The sequence below is a fragment of the Lytechinus pictus genome, chromosome 19 (genome assembly GCF_037042905.1).
Source record: "Lytechinus pictus isolate F3 Inbred chromosome 19, Lp3.0, whole genome shotgun sequence".
NCBI classification, from domain to species: Eukaryota; Metazoa; Echinodermata; class Echinoidea; order Temnopleuroida; family Toxopneustidae; genus Lytechinus; species Lytechinus pictus.
The window spans coordinates 7,580,920-7,600,369 of NC_087263.1; the positions used below are offsets into that span (position 1 = coordinate 7,580,920).

At 37.0% G+C, this 19,450-nt stretch overlaps 1 protein-coding gene across 1 annotated transcript; it reads right to left on the reverse strand.

Moving 5' to 3' along the window:
• Positions 1–6,119: 6,119 nt before the first annotated feature.
• On the reverse strand, positions 6,120–17,497 carry LOC129282384 (collectin-12-like). The gene is made up of 3 exons (XM_054918272.2): positions 16,956–17,497; positions 8,405–8,632; positions 6,120–7,181 (listed from the first exon to the last, which is right to left on the reverse strand). Exons 1-3 carry the CDS (start codon positions 17,285–17,287, stop codon positions 6,986–6,988), a joined length of 756 nt encoding a protein of 251 aa, XP_054774247.2. The 5' UTR covers positions 17,288–17,497; the 3' UTR covers positions 6,120–6,985.
• Positions 17,498–19,450: the final 1,953 nt, after the last annotated feature.

Sequence of the window (19,450 nt, forward strand, 5' to 3'; positions counted from 1 at the left end):
GTTAATCCATGGATGCCCTTCAACTACGGTGCAATACCACACATTAATTAACTACTTTACAGGGTGTCTCAACAAAATATGATAGTCATGCCGGATTTCCTTTGTGTACACACTAACGGTTCCAAGTTTGTAACCCTAAACTGCGAAATGAAACACTGGCACTTGCAGCACCTTATGTGGTGTAATCTTGCACCCCGAGCATACTGATTGGAAGGAGATGCAAAATACACCCTTTTTGTCAAGTTGTTATTTGAACCCAGAAATGCTCATTTGCACTCTGAAAGGTGTTATGTAAGTTTGAACCTTTAGGGTTCATGAACATTCACGTTAGAAATTTTGACTTCATTGTAAGGTTCATCTCTGAATCGTTATGGGTGGTTAATGTATCTAACTGCACCCTCAAAGGTGCGTATATGGGCATAATTTCACTCATTAGCATCCCTTGGGGTGCTGCGTTTGTACCAACACGTAGGGTTCAGATTTCGATATCTAGTTGCGTACATTTCAAAACCTTGGGGGAATAGATCCTTTGCCCATAATATACTTCTTGAAGATATTACATTTTTTTACTCGAGCACTGTAAAACATATTCTTATCACTTCCTAATTCTAATATGCGCCTTGAGCACTACACACAGTGGATTTTGTACATTATACGTCACAAGTATTATCATCATCATCATCATAATCATAATTACCGTCATCACTAGTTTCACTACTATTATTATTTGTGTGATAATGAGTCGAAATATATACATAATTGCTTACTGTTATTTTTTCACATCTTAGTTACAGAAAGTGGTTAAGGTGGCTATTGTTGTTGGTTGGTATCTTATATATATATATTCTTATTGGGCGGGCATTAGTTAATGGGAATATTAATATCTTTCACTGCATATTTACTTGTCTTTTCAAAAATTCAATATGCTTATGTTTATTTTCATGACAATTCATTTTGTTTTGCTGCGTTCATTGTTTAACTGCTAAAGGAGTCTGACCTCGTATCTGGACCACTCAGTTAAGTATATTAATGTATAGAATATAATATAAACTTTTAAAAACATTTTGCTCATGCATCGATTGGCTTTTCTGAAGGGGACATCTGGCACAAAGACATACAAATATCATAACTGTGTTGAGAGGAAAGATCACCAATGCCGGTGGGTTGCCAAGCTAGACCGTCCAAGCTGAACTTTGGTTGAGCTATCTGTTCGGCAGTGGGTACCTGTGGAGAGTCGTGGCCCAGTGGATAAGTTTCCTGCCTCTGAAACAGAGGGTCGTGGGTTCGAATCCCAGACATGGCGTAATTCCCTTCAGCAAGAATTTGATCTACAAAGTTCTGCACTTAACCCAGGTAAATGGATACTCACAGGAAGTAATACCTCAAAGAGCCGAGAGCACCGGAATCGCAACATAGCATAGCACCGCAAATGTTACACGACGTTGCAAGTCTTTCTGCGAATTCATACGAGTCCAATATACCAGCATTTGGTTACAATACAACGGTCGTGAAACACGTGCTTGTGGTATCCACCCGATGCCAATAAAAAAGTAGAGTTTCGCATCCACCACACACGACGGATTCAACAACACAGTAAATATATTGAAAATGCTCGTCAAATGACCGTGAACAGTTGAGAGGTCTTTGTCGAAATGTGTGAACAGGAATAGCAGTTTCGTCCTGATATTTGGACCTGATGAAAAATTTCAAATGTGTCGTTTGTCCAGATTCCAGGACAAAACTGCTGTTTGGATTCACCAATTTTGACAAAGACTTCTTTCGCGAAGGCCCATTTTCTATGTTCTTGAATGTGTCGTGTGCAGTGAAGCGAAGCTCAATATTGGAGCATTTGGTTATACCGCGCTTGTAAAACACACGCCTGTGATATTTGACATATGGAGGTCAAGGATGGTGATGCGGTAGCCCAATGGCCTATTCCGGTTGAAATGGTATGATGACATTTTCGGCATTTTGCTCTTTTTATTCAGATATAAATATATTTTTTTTAACTTCCATATTTCTTTTACTTACGATTATTTTCAGAGATGTAGGTATTACGCACTGGCGTATAGATGGGGGTTTTTGAGCCATGAGCCCCCCCCCCCTAAAACAAATTTCAACTAAGAAAGAAAGGAAAGCAAACAAATGAAAGGATATGAAAAGGCTTAAGTATACTATCATTTTCTAATTATTATGTCAAAATCTAGCACGAAGTTATTTTGTGTATTTAAGGGTCACATTTTCGCTTGCCCACTCGCAGCATGAGCCATGAGCCCCCCCCTAAAACAAATTACAACTAAGAAAGAAAGGAAAGCAAACAAATGAAAGGATATGAAAAGGCTTAAGTATACTATCATTCTCTAATTATTATGTCAAAATCTAGCACGAAATTAATTTGTGTATTTAAGGGTCACATTTTCGCTTGCCCACTCGCAGCATTATAGTAAATTTTACTTTTTTAATGCAATTATCTAATTTTGTAGAATATTTTGACATAATATTGTGAAAAAGATGTTTTATTTAACCCTTTTCTATTTTTCTCATTTGTTTTCCTTGGTCGAAATGTATTATTATCTTCTTTTTTTTTTGGGGGGGGGGGGGCATGCCCCCCAGGTCACCCCATCTGCAGACCTTGCTTAACACAACATGCGCCTGACAATTAGGCAGTAGGTCAAATTTTTGAAGTTTTTGGGGGTAATATGACTTTGCTGGAGATCGAACCACGTCCTCTCGTTCACAGGTGTCGGATGTTCTACCACTGAACCACACTGTCAGATAGATTATCGGACTTTATGTTTCAGTGGAAGAAACTAATCGGTGTATGTTTTTTCTCTTGTTTTTTCTTCTTCTTGTTATTGTTTGGTTTGGCTGGCAACCAGTCAAAAAATACCTATTTTTGCCACTGCTTTTTTTGAAAAAATAAAGATGAATAACTTCTTTCATATTTGAGTTATTTTCTTTTCTTTCTTTTTCTTTCATTTTTTTCTGTTCTATTTCATTTTCTTTCTTATTTTCCTCTTTTTCCTTTTTCCTCTATTTTTTATGGTTCAGTGTGTAGTAGTCTCAGGTCGAGATCCCTGCCTTGCCTCTTGTTGCATGTGTCACGCTCCGTTTTCTTCAAATTCATTCCGCGCGAATATTCGTCAGGCGGAAGAAGCGAATTGTTACGTCGGGAATAGATCAATTAACACAATTGGATCATCTCGTCATCAAGTGCGCCTAAACCCTGTCGGCTGAATGATTTCAAGAAGAAATGCATTCTTGAACATAGATCACATTGGGATAGGCGTAAATATTATTTAGAATGCAAACGCCGTTAAAATAAACACCAACCAACCAACCATAAGCAGAGAAGGAAGAACAGACAGAAGGAAAACAATCTTGAATATAGGCTACAGTTATAGAATAGCGACAATGATATGTGTTGCCAATAATACCTTCTACCAATATCTTTAGAAAATATTATTTTAGATGGTCTGAATTCGCTTACCTGACAAGCGTGACTGAAAAAATACCCCCCTCCCCCCCCAAAAAAAAAAAAAATCAGAATCTGCGATATCATCTAGTTTTTGTTTTATTTTAGAACTTGTATCTATTTATTTCTTCGTTTGTTTATTCTTTTTCATTAATTTTTTTTTCATTTTGACTTGTAAACAAAATCTTTGATGAAAAGATATATCGTTTTGGGGTGGCTTTTTGTTGCCTGTCAAATATAAAAACCTAACGTGCAAAATGTGGGAACGGATCTGTTTTGAAAGAGAGGCTCAACATGAATTGAATTGAATTGAATTTATTAGAACGTCACTGGCAATTGCCAATATTTTGTTCAAAACAAGAAGTACAAAATAGTACAGAACAAATATACAATTCAAGGAATATAAGCAGATAAACAAAAATAAAATAGTATTTCGTCAAAAAGAGAAACAACTTATGGCTACTTATAAATATTAAATAATAGAATAATATTACACTGTGCAGTCAAATTTTACAAGCAAAATATAATTTCTCCTTCATTTCTTCTTCATCATTATCATCTTCTTCTTCTTCTCCCCCTCCTCCTCCTTATTCCTCTTTTTTCTCTCATTATGCTTAGAATAAATAATTAAAAATCTTATTTATTTTGATTGGTGTTCGTCTTGAACATTTTGCAGAGTGGATTTGAACCTTTGTAAGTTTATGTTATTAGTGTTACGAAAATTCAACAATCATTGTCTTCCTTAAAAAAAAGAATTATAATTATGTTTTATTCACCTTTTCTTTTATTTAATTACATTGTATTTATTTTACATTTTTTTGTTTTAGTCAAATACGTATAATTTTTCTTATATGAAACAATAATTTTCGCTCGTTACATAAATGTTTGCAACACATGCATCATAACCTAACTATATATGGTGGGCGCGTCGTGGTCTAGTGGTTCTGACTCTCGCCTTTCAAACAGAGGGTCTAGGGTTCGAATCCTAGACATGTTTTCCTTCAGCAAGAAATTTATCCACACTGTGCTGCACTCGACCCAGGTGAGGTAAATGGGTACCGGCAGGAGGTAATTCCTCAAAAAGCTGTGCGCACCAGAATCGGTAGACTAGCTTAGCCGGGGTAATATAGGAGCGCCTTGAGCACCTTGCAAGGTGGATACGTGCGCTATACAAATCCTACATTATTTATTATTCATTATGTATATATATATATAATGTAATTTGTTTTAAAATTTGTGATGCGTATATATTGTAATAGTTTTTATTAAAAGAGTTTTGTACGGAATTTTTCCAGGCGCTTTTAGGTAATTTTGGTTCAAAATTGTCAACATTGGTGGTGAATTAGTTTCATATGCATGTATTTTCATTGTCATCACAACCATCATTTTTATCACTGGGCAAGATTCGTATTGTCACTCTTTTGTAAAGGGGTATGACATGATAAAACATCCCATTCATGACCTCCCCATGTACGCTGCACGAATCTCCAAAAGTAATCATCATCATCACCGCCATCATCATCATCGTCGTCATCATCATCGTGAATCACCAACATCTACGTCATCATCATCATCATCATCATCACCACCACCATCATCATCACCATTATCATCCTCCTCCTCATCATCATTATCATCATCATCAACAGCACCATCATTATCATCACTATCAACAAGCTTTTCACAAGGTTTTCATCAAGCTTTGCTGTTCAGAAGGTTTCTATTTCATTACGTTATATTATAATTGGCTTTACTTTGTAACTTTGTTGAAATTTTGAAATGATATATATTCGTTATCAATCAATCAATCAATCAATCAATCAATCAATCTATCAATCAATAAATCAACAACGTGTAATGTTAATCTGAAGTCTAACCTATACATACTTCTTTGCAACTTAGCTCTTAGCTGTCTCCCACCCCCCTCTCTCTCTCTCTCTGCCTCTGTCTCTCTCCCTCCCTCCCTTAGTTTTGATACTGTAATGTTTTGATTATTAATTCAATCAAGTCAAAACAGAATAGCGCTCGCAAAATTCTAATAAAATTGACAAAATCTGATTAGAATTAACGAAATTACTTTATGAATGTATTCCGCTGGACTAATTCTTCAAGTGCCCAGTTCCCGTGCAAAAACATACGGGGATCGTGCTTTTTCGTCATTTGTTCAACGTCTTCGGAATTCACTATCAATCAATCTTCATAATTGAGACATTATTGTGACCTTCAACTCTAGACTAAAGACCTACTTTTCCAGCAACTATGTGAATGACTCGTGACATATACTGTTTGAGGCCGGCTCCTTTGATTTCTTTATTTCACTGATAGATGGCGTTTAGACGTTATTTAAATGTTTTTCAACATCGTCATATTCATCATCATCATATTTTATTATAAAATACCATATTTCTGGCGAAACCCCCCCCCCCCCCCCAGACTTTAAGTGGGGAGACCAGAAAATTAGGTTTCCATTTTTTCGTGAACACAATAGATGATAGTTATTATTTCGAGAGGAGATATTCTTACATCCCACCGAATCACTATTACACATTGTTACGCACATGCGCATTAGGATGATAACCCTCAGTCTTTTAGTCATATCATTTCATTAGGAGACGAAGAAGGAAATCACAACGAAAAAGGGGAATATTTGTTGCGTCCACAGCCTAATGGTTTTAATCTCATGTTACATCAGCAATGCCCATCCAAATATTTCCACGTAACCCAATATTCATAATAAAATATTCCATATTTACATTAAAAAAAAATCACGTCCCCATATCGTCAGTTTGATATGCAAAACACACACATTTTATTCAAATTCAAATATCTCTTCATCCTCGTCATTTTGAGGGCATAAATCTCTTTTAAAAAGACTATTCTTTTGAAATAAAGTCGTAAATAAAACAAATTACAGGAGGCATTAATTTTCAAAGGAAGTGACACAACATCGAATCGATTGTAAAATAATTATATTTCCAATTCATTGATATCTTATAAAAGCACATGGCCAAAATTAAACTTATTTGAAATGAAATCTACCAAACTAATTTGAAATAAAATACACTAAACCCGTTTATTGCATGATCGGAGACGTTTAGCGTTAAGGCGAAAGACACGTTGGTAGTATTGCCCTTTTATACATATCATTCAAGCGGGAATCCTTGGATAACACAACCTCTAAACCAGAAAGAGAGCAGATTATTCTTTAAAAGGAATTTCATTAGTTCTTGTTAATGTTTAATTTCCATTTCACAGAGGCCTAGTATTGCCATTTCGAATTTTAAAACAAATATATCGAACATGGCATCTGTTGAATCATCTACGATAGTAGAAAGACGCTCTGGTAGGAAATGTGCAATGAATGCATTTCATCCGGTTCCGGTTGCTGTGGGGTCAAAGGTCAAAGTTCGTTTAGTCCTGCGCAAAAGAAGCGGTCGTAAGAACCCATTGCCTGAGAATACTCATTAGTAAATCACTCTGTTCGAATAGACAATGGGTTTAGAAGAGAGTTCATATTTTATATTGGTATTGGCAGATGAATGAGACTTCGGTTTCGACGCTTGTCGTTACCCAAGAGTTATCCGGTCGGTTATTGAAACTATGAACCGCTTGCCGGTGAGCATTCTGCTGCGGTTGATCCGGCTTGAAGCGGTTGAAGATATGGTTGCGTGTCCAGAAGAATTCAGTTCCATCTGCCCAGAAGTATCTAAAGAAAAAGAAAGAAGATTGCAGCGATTACATCTACCAAATCATGTTTTCACAAATCATAAAAATGTGCTTCCTATTAAATTTTGAGCTAAACATATTTTGAGTACTAGTAAAAGCCAAACTTTTTTTTCGAAAGAAGGTGACTTTTCAACAAACTAGATTTTATTAAAACAATTTCGGAGGTATATTTCTTCTCTCAATGGATGTCCTATGTGTGGAAATTATTAAATATTACAACTTCAAAAGTCAGTCATCATTAAAAAAAATTCTCGACAGATCCTTGAACTATTTGACAAACCATCAAGGTAATAACCCAAAATTGCTTGAAATTATTCATAACGAAAGAAGCAAGCAAAGTCAAAAAGAGAAGAAAAAAATTGGTAAAAAGTGGGGTACAAATTTTGATCACATTGACACAATGTGGATACACTATGTGATCACATTGACACAACTGATGTGAAAGCACTTTATGACAACTGCGTGACAGTGTGCTCATATTGTGATCACATTGAAGCAATGTGAACACACTGTGTGACACTGTGTTAACGCTGTGATCTCATTTTCACAACGTGAACACACTGTGGTACTGTGTTCATATTGTGTCATTGCGATCACAATGTTAACACACTGTGTAACACAGTGTTCACATTGTGTCAATTGTATCACAATTTAAACACACTGTCTGGCACTGTTTTCACACTGTGATCATACTGTGTGACACGGTGTGCTAACATTGTTAAGCCATTAATATAATGTGAACACACTGTGTAACACTTTGCTTTTTCCTGCGGGGTTTTAGGTAGTCAAACAATAATAATAATAATAATAATAATACAGGTATATTTACCCAGGGAAGCCGCTTCAGTTCCGAAAACTGTTCTCCCAGCGGGCCCTGCTATTATTATTATTATTAACAATGAATATAATTTTCCTCTTCTACCCATACATAATATTCTCTGAATAATTTTCATTTAAGGATTATCACTAATTTATTTTAGAAGTTCCTCCATTAAGTCAGGGGCCGCGGAAGCGGGGGGGTGGGGCTGGGGGGGGGGCTTCAGCCCCCCCCCCCCACTTTTTTCAAAAATCGTGTACAAAAACGAAAAAATTACCATATGATTGTGATTTTTTGCATGGTCAGCCCCCCCCCCCCCCACTTTGAAAACCGTTCCGCGGCCCCTGTAATAAGCTAACCCCGTTTCCTCCATGCAATCAACGTACCTGTTGCTTTCGGGATCAGCAGGCAGTTCGGCAAGTCCCATCCAGACCTTGTTGGCGCCCCCACCGGTGTATCTAAGCCAGTTATGTTGGAATTTATTGTGATTCATGTCTTTGGTGACGATCAGGTGACCAGGCATCGGTCTGTAATAGGACCCTGGGATCATCTGAGCTGAGAAACGTCTACACATATTGTTGGCTTCATCATATGGCAGTCTTTGCCAGAAATACCTGCACGAAAGAGAATAAAACAAGACAATTTCAAAGAGATAGTTTTAACTTTTTACATACAGATGATACTTCCCCTTTCCTTTCAAACTTTGTTTACCCTCAACAACACCATCCACTGCAGCACTTACATGGAACTTTCCCATTTAATCCAAATTACGATTTGGTGAACAATTTTACCTCGGACAGGATCGTGTAGTGTGCGGCGGGGTTAATGCTATCTATTCGCAGTGGCAGTCATATTGTGAGCTCAGGCAGTCTAATAAAGGAACATCCGTCATAATTACCTCATTCAGTCCATTATCCCAATGTTGGCAGCTTTTATTAAACCGCTTATTTTCAGCTATATATTACTCTCCTCAATAAATTTTGTTCAGATTGATGAATAGCGCCATCTTCGTCGGAACTACATATACTACCTTCTTTTATTTTTCTACTCATTTTTTGGATAAGTGCACTCTCATTAGTTACCAAGAATGCATATAGCATTTCCAGTTAATTGAACGCAGGATAAAAGAGCACTATTGATGAAATGCATTTCTCTCTAGCATTATGTGCCTTGGCCGGGAATCGAACCCTGTACTTTCATGTGTCTATTCAGGCTTTTCACACACTTCGGATAGGGCACCTCCTTTTGTGGTGTTACAAATAATGATCAATACAGTAAATTAATTTGATAGAACAATGATCTCTAATGTGCAATGAAATATGAGAGACAATTATCGAAGAAAACCAAAAGGAAACTGATTTAAAACCTATAAGTTTAAATTAACTTTATAATTACGCTATGCCAGTTTTCCAAACGGAGCTTTTACTTTTTAAGACTAAGTTATCTCATCGACTCATATTTGATTTGTTTGTGTCTTTTTTTCTTCTATTTTCCACATGCGGGCACTCATGTAGATCAATATCAAGTGCAAATTGATATCACAAGTATTATCGTGCAATCATCGTATCAGAAATTTTGTCTAATTCATCGGCTTAATTACCTGACGTCATAATAGTTAATATCAAGACAAAACAAGCAAGCATGCGTCTTATATGCTGGCAGACTTTAAGCAATGAGATTTCCACGTATAATGAATGTTTTTTGTCTATTGTTGATATAAAACATTGATATTTTCATTGCCTTCGAGACACATTGCGGTCATGAAATGTCTGATTTGTAATCCTCTTTGGTGTCCAAGCAATTATCGTCCTAATTTCTTTATTCCACTTAATTCCAAAGTCATCACTCAGTCTGCGGACACAGACGTTTGATTTTTGTCCAGTTTGCATAGTGCATAATGTAGAATCTGAAGTAGTGAGACTAGATTCGCTATGTACTGTGACACATACAGAGAGTTTGGATTCTTGTCTTCACCCCAGATTTAGTATAATTGGTTTAAAGTGTCAAATCTTAGTCTGTGCCTGCAGACTAGCTATTACGTCGGATGGAAGATGTCATTTTATGTACAATGTATCTATTTACTTATCATTTGGCAGAAGTTATAAAGGATGGATCTTCTTGTGCATCGCTGTTCATGGATACATTTTGCGAATGTGATTTTCTTCTGTCATTTCCCAATTAGTGTATTTTATACACTCTGAAAAAAGAGTTTGCCCAATATATGTCTAAAAGGAATCAAATAAGTGTGTTGGGTAAAATGATGCCCAATACTGGGGAAATTGTACCAAATGTTGCATTGAAATTTATCCACAGAACATGCATTTTGCCAAAAATGGGACAAAATTTTCCCCAAACATACATGTGCATGTCTGTTCCCTTTTTAATCAATATTGGGTAAATATTTACTCAATCATTTTTAAAGTGCATCAAGTAAATTTCGGTGAATTTATGATAATTTTATAATCTTAGGAAAGTGCTTTTTTTATGGCAAATGCGTTTTTTTATATTTGTAATGACGTCGTGTCTCTTGAAAGTAGGAATGTCGGGATTAATTTAATATCTAATGTGCCCAATTCCCATCCCTCTATTCCGTTCAAATTCTGAAATGTAGCTAGACGTAAAAAATGCTATATCATAGTAGTGTATTATACAAACTGGTTTTTAGGAAAAAAACAACCTTATGTACCATAGTTATAACCCTTTCTAAACAGGCATGATTTGAATCATTTCCAAAAACTGATCTAGATGTGTCATCCTGAATTTCTGGAAGGCCGTATATAGGTAAGGGGGTAATATACTTAGTTCAAGTCGGGGGCCTACCATGACCTAGCTGGTCTTTATTTGGGACCTTGGGATACAACCAGCTTGGCAACAGCAGGTATGACGCATATTTAGGGTATGGGGGTAGAAACAGGGTGAAGTGGTTTCACTGGTGTGAATGTATCATAACTTGCAGTTCAGAAAGTGGCCCAAACCTTTGACGACTTTCCTGGCATTATATGAAAAGTTCTTCCCCAGTGGTTCAATGCCGACACACATCACATAACTACCCCCCCCCCGGGGGGGGGGGGGCGGCAAACACACTTTTGTTGGTTTAAGAAACTCGAAAGCGAGGGAGCGATGTGACTGAGCTTGTCTCGGGGTGCTTTTAACTGAAGAAACTTGTGCACACTTTTAGTGAATTTCGTTTTTAAAAATATCAGTAAAAATCTGTAAAAAAATACGTGTTTTCAAAATTGGCTGCCCCTGCCATTTATGCAGCATACGACAATGCCCACACATATTCGAATAAGGAATCCCCCCTCACGCCTTATAAAACTGTCTATGACTAATAGGTCCATGCTATGACATACTTGATAGCAGCCACCAGCTCTACCTCCCCCGGGGAAAAGACGGGTTGGAATCATGAGACTTGACCCCTTCTCAGTCACGGATCATGATGGTGATTAATAAACGGCAGTGACACATGGTCAGGAGAATCTCGCTACTTTGTGGAAATTAAATCAGGTCATTTCCAAATACTTTTAATTCCTTTAAATATTTCTCGAGCAACTGTTTTCTATAATCTTAATAGTTATTAATCTGCAGAAAAGGGAGTAGAACACTTTTAAAAAGATAATAGACGCGAGAGGGCGCAATGAAATAAATTGACATGATCAACCACTTCAGATCATTTGGTAACATCAAAGACCCCAAACCGCAATGGAAGTATTCGAAAGAGATCGATCCAATTTCGTTAAGAATAATTCACTTTTATTTTCTTTCATTGATAAAAAAGCCCTAATTTATTGATCTAAATTCGAAATTTTGGAAATAAAGGTACCGAGCATCGAAAGGAAAAAGGGCCCCCCCCCCCCCGAGTTGCATCACTGCCATTGATGAGCGGGCAGCATCCGCCAGAAAAAAAAACGAGGGAAAAGGGTGTTTTCACCGGTTGGAAAAAAGAATCGAGTGTCAAAAACTCCCCAAAGTGAGAAAAAAACTTAAATTACGATGGTCTAAAACGCGAATAGAGTTTGTCATTTGCAATTCTCGGACATCTGCGTAAAAACCCATACTTAGAGTGAGTAAATCTTGTGAATATCCGGTCAAGTCGGGTATCTGGATAATATCCGCGTTTGGTGTATCGATTGTATGCCCTTGAAATCGAATACTCGTTTAAGGTGCTTTTGCAGGACGATTCTCGCGGATGCTGCCCATTCATAATGATAATCATGATAATAATATGGACCATTATATAGCGCAGCTACTATATTAATATACTCTACAGCGCTTAACAATTGGTATCACAATTATTATTACCCCGGCTGTAGCCGTGCCGCCATACAGGCGCTCAAGCATTCGAGGAATTTCTTCCTACCGGGTACCCAATCACCACACCTGGGTTGAGTGCAGGACAATGTGGGTAAATTTCTTGCTGAAGGAAAACACGCCATGGTTGAGAATCGAACCCACGTCCCCCAGATTGAAAGACGAGAGTCGTAACCACTAAACCACGACGCCCCCACTCATCATTGGCAGTGACTCTTTTGCCATGGAGAGTACTTTGATGCCTCTAAAAGCTGTATGCATCTACCATGATAGAAATAAAATATAAATAAAATGTGTCGAAGCAAATAACGCTTTGGTAGTGTATACCACTGGACGAGAGTTCCTTCTAGAACAGGTGTACGTTTGGTGGATAAAACAGTGGGCAGGCTTATCTTAATATGGATTAATTAAGATTAGTGGTCCTGGGGCTATAGGGAAGTACTCATTATTCTGTACATATTCCCATGTACATCCACCAGCCTCGGCTTATGCCTTTACTAATTTGTAAAAGCTATCACATGCCATGTATATACTCTCGTTCCACTGATTCTACTCTAGGTTTGAAATTATGAAAGGCACTTGGCCTCATGATATCACACAGATAGATAATGATATATTTTAACCATGATAAATATGACTATTATGGTGATGATTATGTATTTATAATAACATTGTTGAAAAACAGGTTACTAGTAACCTGTTGAGTCTAATCAGTTGGGACTACAATTATGCTTCACTTGGGTCAAATTCGACTTTGGAAATGCATATAATACATTCGTTGACATTATTGACAATACATTTTCTATGTTCTTGAATCCGTCCTGCAAGGCGGTGCGAAAACTACATAATTAACATGATTAACAGGACAATAACACATTCCTAAATATATTTTTTCCTTTGAAACAACGAATGACATTGCGAAACAGCTAGATTAACCGCCAGACGATTTCTAATCAGGACAATTATTTTCGATATCCTCCATTTTCCCCTCTCGCTAATCTAAACCATACTTATTAAGTTGTTTTGGGGTCTATCCTTCTATGCTTCTGAAATTTGTAGTATACACAGTTTTTAACAAGATAATTAACCTCACACTAATATGAATAAAAAAGAGTCTGGTAAATAAGACCCTATCTTTAGATTCCCCGGGTCTATGTTTGGCAATAAAATTGCATACACGATTCATATTGCTTAAATGTTGTAAAAATGATCTGTGTTTTTCTTTGAATCGTAGTCATCTGTCATTTTGATTTTGAGCTAATTTTGGCATACCATTTATAGTGCGAAATGAATTCGAAACTACGATGCCGTAAAATTCATTTTCTGCTCATCTCGATGATATCTCATTTGAAATGGCAAATGATTCAAGGTTGACAAACACCTTCTGGAATGGCTAATTTCATTTTTTTTTTAGTTCAGTCAGGTCGCTATCAATTTTCGCTGCTAACAGATATGTGGTGGTTACCTCACATTTGAAATCCCCCAAAATAATAATAATAATGATGATTATAATAATGAATAGATAGATAAGTGAATAAATAAAGAAGAATATAATTAAAGAATTAAAATCAAATAAATCAATAGATAAATAAATAAATAGATAACTAAAAAGTTAATAGGAAAAAAAGCGGGAAAAAATAAACGGAAAGGAAAAATGGGAAGACAACGGAAAACAGGATAAATAGAAAAAAATGAAAAGCGAAAACGAAAACGTACAGATATTTTGTTTTTAATAAATTGACTATTTCTCCTAAACACACTAAATAATTGGCATAGTTAACAAAACATGCTTATGTACACCTTGGGCTGGGATTCGTAAGTAGGATGGCAGTTTAACAAGTGCTTCAGAAAGGTGCGAACAGCTCATAACAGGTCGTATCAAGTGTTAACTTCGATTTTATTTTAAATGGTGATAATTAAGCCGGAAAATGCCAATGTCCCCCCTATAGAAAGGAACAAGTGGGTTTTTTCAGTGTGTGTGGGTGTGTGGTGACGGTTTTTAGTTTGAGGAAGACGTAACAGAGAACCCTTATATTGAGTTTCGCCAAGCTCTAATAAGGTACTTTCCCTATTGCAGATTCGGCAACAACAAATAAACAGGAAATAGTTGTTCATGTAAAAATAAAAATACACTATCTATGTTTTGACCAATTTATTGGGTTGGTTAACATAATTATGAACATATATCGTTGTTTAAGAAACATCTTAATCCGTTTTACATTCAATTTTCTTTTAACCAACAGTTGGTAGTTCATATGTTAATCAATCTATTTTTTTCTGACAGTGTAAAAAGACCTAAAGTGATAGTAGACGATCAATCCGTTTGGAGTGAACTTTAAATCATTAGAGAGTGTGTTATAGCTCCTTCAGGAGTGACCTGTTCATCCTTTTAGGCACACTCTCACGGGAGAGGAAACATCCACACTCAAAAGAAGTAAATCTCACTCCAAAAGAGTGAAATCGTCTCACTCCAAGTTGGAGTGTGATAAGGAACCAGGGGTAGTCTTACAAACGGTTGCGATTGATCCGATCAACCACAACTATGGAAAGCCAAACATACCAGCATCTAAAATGCTCATTCGTTCAAATTTATTTTCCAGGTTATATTCATCGTTTTCTTGAAAATTCAGTTTGCCCTTTATGGTCGTCAAAGGACATTTTACAAATTTCCTGAAGAAGATATTATGACATAGATTGATTTCCACTATAGTTGAGGTTGATCCGCGCAATCCCACTCTTTGTATAAGACGGGGCCCAGATGATTATTCACTCAACTTTCATATCATTCTGTCAATTTCTGTTAGAGATTAATCAAACTTTAAACAAAGCGTTGTGTGAATATCGAAAATATATATGTAACGAGTACCTGTACTGGAGAACAGTGGGGAAAATATTTCGGAGACGATTTTGGTTTTCAATCTATAAAACATTTTTCATATGAGTTGATAATCCTCGCCTAAATTCGCTGCAAAATATTCTTTTCCACTTCGATTCACTTCAAATCTAAAGGTAATTTTGATTAACGCAATATGATATAAATTGGGGAAATTTAAATGACAGGTATGCATTATAACCCGTGATTGAGTGTCAGTATTGTGAGCCGTTAATACTCGAGCAGCTTATCTAAAACCAGCGTAATCTGACCGCACCTAAAATAGAACCAAACATTGATGGGAAGGTAGCGCCAAAGTTTGTCCGAATGTTCATTCCCACCTTTAAGCAATGTCTTTCATGAATAATGAAAAATACGAAATTTTGGCTTCCGCGAAGCACTAAGATTAAGGAACGCAGCAATCATGGTATATGTATTGTAAATGTCCGTCAAATGACAATGAACAACTTGGGGTCTTTTTCGAAAATTGATGAGCCGGAAAATGCAGTTTCGTCATAAATTTCAGAGCTGACGAAAAATTGCAAATATGTCGTTTGTCCAGATTCTAGGATGACACTGCTGTTTTGATTCACCGATTTTCAGCAAAGGCTGATTTGTCATTGAGTGGCTTTTGACAAAAAGATTCTCTGCGTTATAGAAAACGTCGGCGTATTGATGGCAAAATTTCCCTAATAATCCAGAGCGGCCTACATGGGCACTCAACCAGATCGGCCTCAATATCCTTTGGGGGTTTTGCAAGAAAATATTTGCAATCAATTCCGAATTTCTGTAGCAATTCAGTAAATTTTCACTTCCTGTTGCAAAAGACTGACCATCAATATTAATCGCAATATACATAACTGATTTAGAGTCATCAAATAGATATGCAATTGGTTGCAATTTAATTGCAAATTCCCACTTGTCTTTGAATCAAATAAAACCTTTACATCATGCAGTAGCCACGCCAAAATCGATACCAGAGCGATCAAAGCTATCGTGATATTTTGAATGGAATTTATCGATCGGTTAGGATTCGACAGCATTGGTGTGACATATCCATTAATTAATGACGAGGATTTTTGTTTCTTTATTTTTTTTTAGTTTAGTTTATAGTTTGGTCATGGTCAAGAGTCATTAAATCATTCTTCCTGTGGTAAAACTAACACTGATCTTCTTTTGTCTTGCACCTGTTTTGAGTTCGACAAAAGTAGCAGGTCCTTTCTGGTTTCTCTCTTTTTTTAATTTTAAAACAACACATATTCATATTTATTTATATCATCATGGCACTGGAAAGCGGGGGTGCTGGGGTAATATTTTTTCTGGGGATTCGTAGCACCCACGAGGAACGTTCCTGGTACTATAATGTATGTACTTATGCTTTTTTTTAACCATCCTCTAGGAAACTAAAATTATGGGTAGCCAAAAATTCACCATTTTGTTTAACATCATGACGTTGCATGTTTCTTATATTTACTGTGGTCTTGCTTCATTATTTAGTCACGTTAGTGGTGAAGACAACTGACATATTTATCATTCTCAGACAGTTAAGAATAATTTGATAGCCAAATGAGCTAATATGAACCTTTACCGTTAGAGGTTCATGTCACAAATGACTTTCCATAGATAAACCACATCTTTGGAGCAGAGTTTATAAAAAACCCAACATTATAATACGGGCCTACGGAATAACACTTAGGCTTACCAAGGCTACATTGCTACAGCTTTTTTGTTTCGATCCTTTTTGGGGTACTTACTTGTAGCACAAATTTCCAAAGTTGGTCCATCCAGGCAGGCATCCACCCATGACGTGTCCCGGCATTTGTGGGTGTCCATGGGGACCTCCTACAGGGAATCCAGGGTTACCAGGTCCAATTCCTGGGTTGCCGGGCCATCCGCCTCCTGGTCTACCGCCGCCTGGGAACCCACCACCTCCTGGATTGCCTGGGAACCTACCGCCGCCTGGGTTATTTGGAGGGAATCCTTGATTTGGGAAACCTCCAGGGTTTTGGGGCCTTGGATTCGGAGGGAACTGCGCCTGGACATAGACCAGGGACGCCAGTAAAATCGTTAAACACGTTGTACCCATGCTTCAAGAACACGTATTGTCCAGTTCCACTAGGAAATGAATAACAGGGATCCAACAAGGTGCACTTGATGTGCAGTGGTCTTTGATGTTGCCTGCAACAAAACCTGATAGACGATTCCTTTGGATGTTCCCTGCTAGAGAGATGTTAGGAAGTCCTCACTGCTGTAGAGATCCAGGGTGAAGTGAGGTTTCTTTCATTGGTTTCATTCTGGGCCAGCCGTCGAGAGGGGGACAGGGAGGGGGTACGACCGAACAGGTGCGTCATCTGCCTGCGTAGGGGATGAAGCTCGAACATAGTGTAGTCTCAGTACACAGTCTCGTTATTTCTCGTTTGATTTCTTTTCTCTTTGATAAGGGCAGTAGGACCAGGGAATTGTAAGTCTCACTATACCAATATGTAGTAGGACCTTTCAAAGGTGGGTGGTAACTAGGATAAGATGTCTGCTATGATTTTATCTCTGACTTTGCTGGACTGGTTATCTTATAAATTTTTGTAGTTATGTCAATGTCTGTACCTTGTATAATCACATGCTTGTATGTGGTTGTGCTTTTTTTAAGAAGCCAATAAAGAAGCTATTATTATCATTGTTATAAAATGTGATTACACTGGCTAAGAGGAAACTGATATAATTTGATTCGTTTCTTATCATCTCGAAAAGTACATCTCGGAAAGTATCTTAACTTAAACTTACGAGGTTTAATATGATTGAGTTCCTATTACATTATAGGCCTACTTTCCAATTTGTATTTAACGGCACTTAGCGTAGGTATGCCTTTGCAACAGATGCCAATATATTACGTGATCGTATATTGTAAACGGGAAAACAGTATACCACTAACTTTAGATTAAACAACTGCAGATAATAAATAATACAAAGGGTGAATTTATGAGATAAGATATAATAAAAAAAATCATGGAACATAGAAACAAGTGGTTCGACAAGCTAGAAAATATTAAAGCAAATAATCCATTTATATCAAATGAAACATGGCAAGTACAGTTACTTGAGGTGACATAAATACATTTGGTATTTATAAAGTTGATACTTAGTTCAATCAAAATCTACAAAAGAGTGAAACACCTTTTCATTTTCCTCAGTGAATGGATACTCTTCTTTTTTTATTCTGGGTGGGTGCTTATATGATATCTTTCTCCCAAGATATGATTATGTGTCGAATTGCGGTCTGATGACACAGACTATGTTCATGAAAGCGGGAGGAGCGAAGAGTGATTTAATTGACTAACGGAAGGCGTGGTTTCAGGAGGGGAATACACCAATCATCGATCTCGATGCTGTGTCGAATGAGAAGAAATGTAGAAAATATGTCAGCTCTCGGAAAGATTGACAAAGTAAGAAACCAGGGGTGTTTCTCAAGAACCTAAGATTGGACTTCTCGCAAGTTTTAGCGAGGATTGTTCCCTAATGTTCATCTTCATGGCGTACCAGTAGCGCTAATACACTGCAAAAACTCCGGTGTTGATTTAACACCAGCCCGGAATCTATATCTGTCCACACCAGAGAAGTGTTAAACAACACCAGTTTGGTTTTGGTCTAACACCAGATGCAGGATATGTGTTTATACAACACCAATTAGTATTAAAACAGCATCGGTTTGATTCCAAACTGGTGTTATTTCAATACTTCTCTGGTGTGGACATATATAGATTCCGGGCTGATGTTAAATCAACATCGGAGTTTTTGCAGTGTAGTTTACAAATTTAGTTATTTTAATCAAGGAGATATCCCCAGGTGTTTATAAGGCAGAAAACTGACCAACACAGAGTATGGTTTCACAAGATAGTCTTAAAATAAAATTCGAAATGGTAATATAAGAATGCCATAAAAATAAAAACATACATTTAAAAGAAAACTGAGCGTAGCTCCCAAAAGCGAAAATTAAAGTCACAGTCTTCGTCTGTCCCCACGGTGTGACAAAAAAGCGAATTCAATTCCCTTTTCTGAATACAAGTCAAGCAAACTATTTCCTTTTCGGTCTTGGAACAACCCGTTTTTGCAACTATTATTAATAAAACAAAGAAGGAATTAACATATAGATTTATTTTTATAAAAAGCTATAATGATTTGAGAGGACATGTACTTGTTTTGCTACTTGGTAACACAATCCTTGCATTGTGAATTAGGGGTGAGTATTGCTGTCGGC